General features: G+C 54.5%; 1 protein-coding gene across 1 annotated transcript; it reads right to left on the bottom strand.

The window, feature by feature from the left end:
• Positions 1-2285: 2285 nt before the first annotated feature.
• OXLD1 (oxidoreductase like domain containing 1) lies at positions 2286-3005 on the bottom strand. Its single transcript, XM_011373722.2, has 2 exons — positions 2988-3005; positions 2286-2865 (listed from the first exon to the last, which is right to left on the bottom strand). The coding sequence occupies exons 1-2, from the start codon at positions 3003-3005 to the stop codon at positions 2446-2448; spliced, it is 438 nt and encodes a 145-aa protein (XP_011372024.1). The 3' UTR covers positions 2286-2445.
• Between the last annotated feature and the right edge of the window lie 221 nt (positions 3006-3226).

The raw sequence follows: 3226 nt of genomic DNA, 5'->3' as shown, positions 1-3226 counted from the left end.
GCTTTCATCCCGCCCTCCTGCTGTGCTCCAGGGAGCCCCTTCCACTCCAGGGCCTTCACACCTGCTGCTCCGGACCCCCAGCTCGCCCCTCCTGGGACTCAGGGCTCTGCCCCAGCATCATTTCCTTAGGGCGCCCCCCATCCCAGGTTGGACCAGGATGCCTAGCCGATAGGCCTCAGGGGAGCTGGGCTCTCTCCCTCAGCACTTATCGTGCAGTTAAACGTTTGGATAATTTTGTTTTTTATTATAGTTGATGTAGGTTGTATTAGGTTCGGGTGTCTGACATGGCGATTTGACATTTATGTACCTTAGGAAGTGATCGCAGTAAGTCTAGAACCCATCTGTCGCCACGCAGTTATGACACTATTGTCCTATGCCGTGCATGACATCTCCGTGACTCATAAACTGGCAGTTTGTGCCTCTTATTCCCTATCAGCTTTTTCACGAATCCCCCCACCCCTCTCCCCTCTGGCAACCATCAGTTTGTTCTCTGCATCTATGAGTCTGCTCCTATTTTAAGATCCACATATAAGTGAAATCACACGGCATCCATCTTTGGCTTATTTCACTCATAATACTCTCTAGGTCCACCCGCATTGTCGCGAATGGTGAGATTTCCTTCTTAATGGCTGAGTGATATTCCACTGTATGTATGTGCCGCTTCTTTATCTACTCATCCATCAGTGGACACTTTGTGACTTCCATATCTTGGCTATTACTAATAACGCCACCACGAACCCAGGGGTCCATATCTCTTTTCAAACTAGAGTTCTGGATTTCTTTGGAAAAATACCCAGGAGTGTTATTGCTGGGTCATAAAGTAGTTGTTTTTAATTTTTTGAGGAACCTCCATACTGTTGGCCATCGTGGCTGCACCAGTTTACATTCCCGCCCACAGTGCACGAGGGCCCCCTTCTCTCCACGTCCTCGCCAACACGCTAGTTGTTGATTTTTTGATAATGGCCATTCTGACGGGTGAGGCATTATCGCCCTGTGGTTGGCTGTGTTAAGCTGTCCTCCACACGAGTGGACTAGGGCAGATGTCCATGAGACCCTGGCGTCTGGCCCAGCACCAGGTACTTCCCAGACGCTCAGTAAGCACCGGTGGGCTGAACAAAGACGAGGCGCGCGCCCGCAGGGCAATCTCAGCAAGCCTGGTGCCGACGCTGCGCTGGCATCGACATGTTTACAACTAGGAGGGGCAAGGCCAGCGGCTTCTCTTTGGGAATGTCACATGGCAAGGGCCTTTGCCGTGACTGTTGAATCTAAAGTAAGGCTAATCCCATAGGATCCACTGGGTGGGATGTATGTATATACACATACATACACGTGTGAACACATGTGAATACACCCACACATGTGCCTATAGAAAACATGCTATGACTCCGTATTTTTGAGGAAAACACAGAGAAAACCTCTTCCTACATCTGAGATAAGCTACCTCTGTGTTGCAGACCCCTCAGGGGCCCAGGCTGCACCGAGCTCCGCTGTGCTGCACTATTGGGAAAACTCTCTCTTCCACTTTCAAATCTGCACGACAGATCAGACTAGACGGCCTCTGAGATAGAGTCTGATAAATTGTGTTTCTATAATCACATTTCTCCTAAACAGTCAAAACTCTGAGAGCTTCTGGATGACACTTGCTAGCCGTGCAAGACAGGTGTCGGATGAGGTGTCCTCAGCACAGCACTAGTCTGCCTCTGGGCCACCGGTTTCCATGTCCGTGTGAAGTACTGGCTTTATATTCAAGGGAAGGCCTATTTGTCAGCTCAAATCCCATGCAAGTGGCATTACCACCTTAGCTTCTCCCTTAAATGAGATAAAACCTGCATAACTTCATGTAACCCCGCCCTGTCCAGGACACTGCCATCAGAGCCTGGAGTCGCTTCCGCCCTGGCCGACTGCTGTGGGAGCTGTGGCAACGTGGGCCGGAAGGACTGACCAGTAGCTAAGCGGTGCTCAGGTCCCTGAGGCTGATTGGCTTGTGGGTGGGTGTCTCCCCAAGGACCCCAGGAGCTGGGGGCTGACTGCGGCTGGGCGAATGGGGCATTTCCCAGCTGCCTGGTGGCGTTTGTGTCTGCCAAGGGCTTTGCCAATGGCAACTTCCCTGGGCCAGTTGGTGCTCCCTCTGCCACACTGCTCCGTAAACACCAAGGACCTTTGGGCGGAACTTCTGGGATGTGGGGACATGGAAGGGGGCCCCTGGGGTCACTGTTGAATAGTGAAGAAAATGAGTCGTATTTCCTCGAGGGGCTCAGTGAACGTCTGATGACAACACAGAGGCCTCCAGTCTCACCACCGCAAAGACCTTGTTTATTCTCAGGGAAAGTCAATAAATAATTCTTCCGATTTCCACCCAACACAAGCCCACAGAGGGGCCGCGGACAGAGGAGGCCGTGTTGCTCCCCAGGCAGGAGCCCTCGGCGAGCGCTGGGCCAGGCCGGCTCAGCCTCCGCACCTCACGCGAAGCTGGATCTCCATCCTGAGGAAGGCCTTGAGGGTCTCGTCAGCCACGTGCTCCTCCAGGGCGGCCAGGGCCCGCTCCCCACCGTCCTGGTAATGCTGCAGCAGCACATCGGCATACTCCACCCACACGCAGTTGGGGCAGCCGCTCATGCAGCAGTTTGTGGGGGGCTGCAGCTTGGGTGGTGGGGGATATGGCGGTTCTGAGGGGCTCCCGCTGGGCAGGGAGGACTTGAGCTGCCCAGTGCCGTCTGCACTTGTCTGGGAGCCCACGTCCACGGGGTCCTTCCCGAACCCTCTGTGGCCTGCATGCACTGGGATCCGGGCGAGGTACCTGTGTAGAATGCCGCCGCCTCCAGGAAGCCTTTGGCACCAGTCCCAGCTGGAGAGTCTGCGTAGCCCCTAAGAACACAGATGAGCCTATGAGTCCACAGGAAGCTGATAAGGCCTCGCTGGCCCCCAGCTCCAGAGGAGTTTTGGCCTGTCACTGGCAGGGGGCTCCATGTCCTCCTCAGCTTCCTCACTTCCTGTGTGACTTTCATGGCTAGACTCGGTTTCCTATTCATAAAATAGGTGTAATGGTTGGTATGAGGATGAGGTGATATGAGTCCAGCAGGCGTGGGGTGGCGGAAGCTGGGCACCTCCAGCTAAGACGGCTCTGGCCCCGGGGACAGGAATGGAGTGGGGGTGAGCTCCTGGCCACACAGCCACCTCTCCCTCTGCAACCAGTGCAGCTGTGCCCTCTACTCTGACCCCGACTAAT

Source organism: Pteropus vampyrus, unplaced genomic scaffold (genome assembly GCF_000151845.1).
Source record: "Pteropus vampyrus isolate Shadow unplaced genomic scaffold, Pvam_2.0 Scaffold227, whole genome shotgun sequence".
Lineage (NCBI taxonomy): Eukaryota > Metazoa > Chordata > Mammalia > Chiroptera > Pteropodidae > Pteropus > Pteropus vampyrus.
The sequence above is the reverse complement of the archived record's forward strand: the minus strand, read 5'-3'. Positions and strand labels throughout refer to the sequence as shown.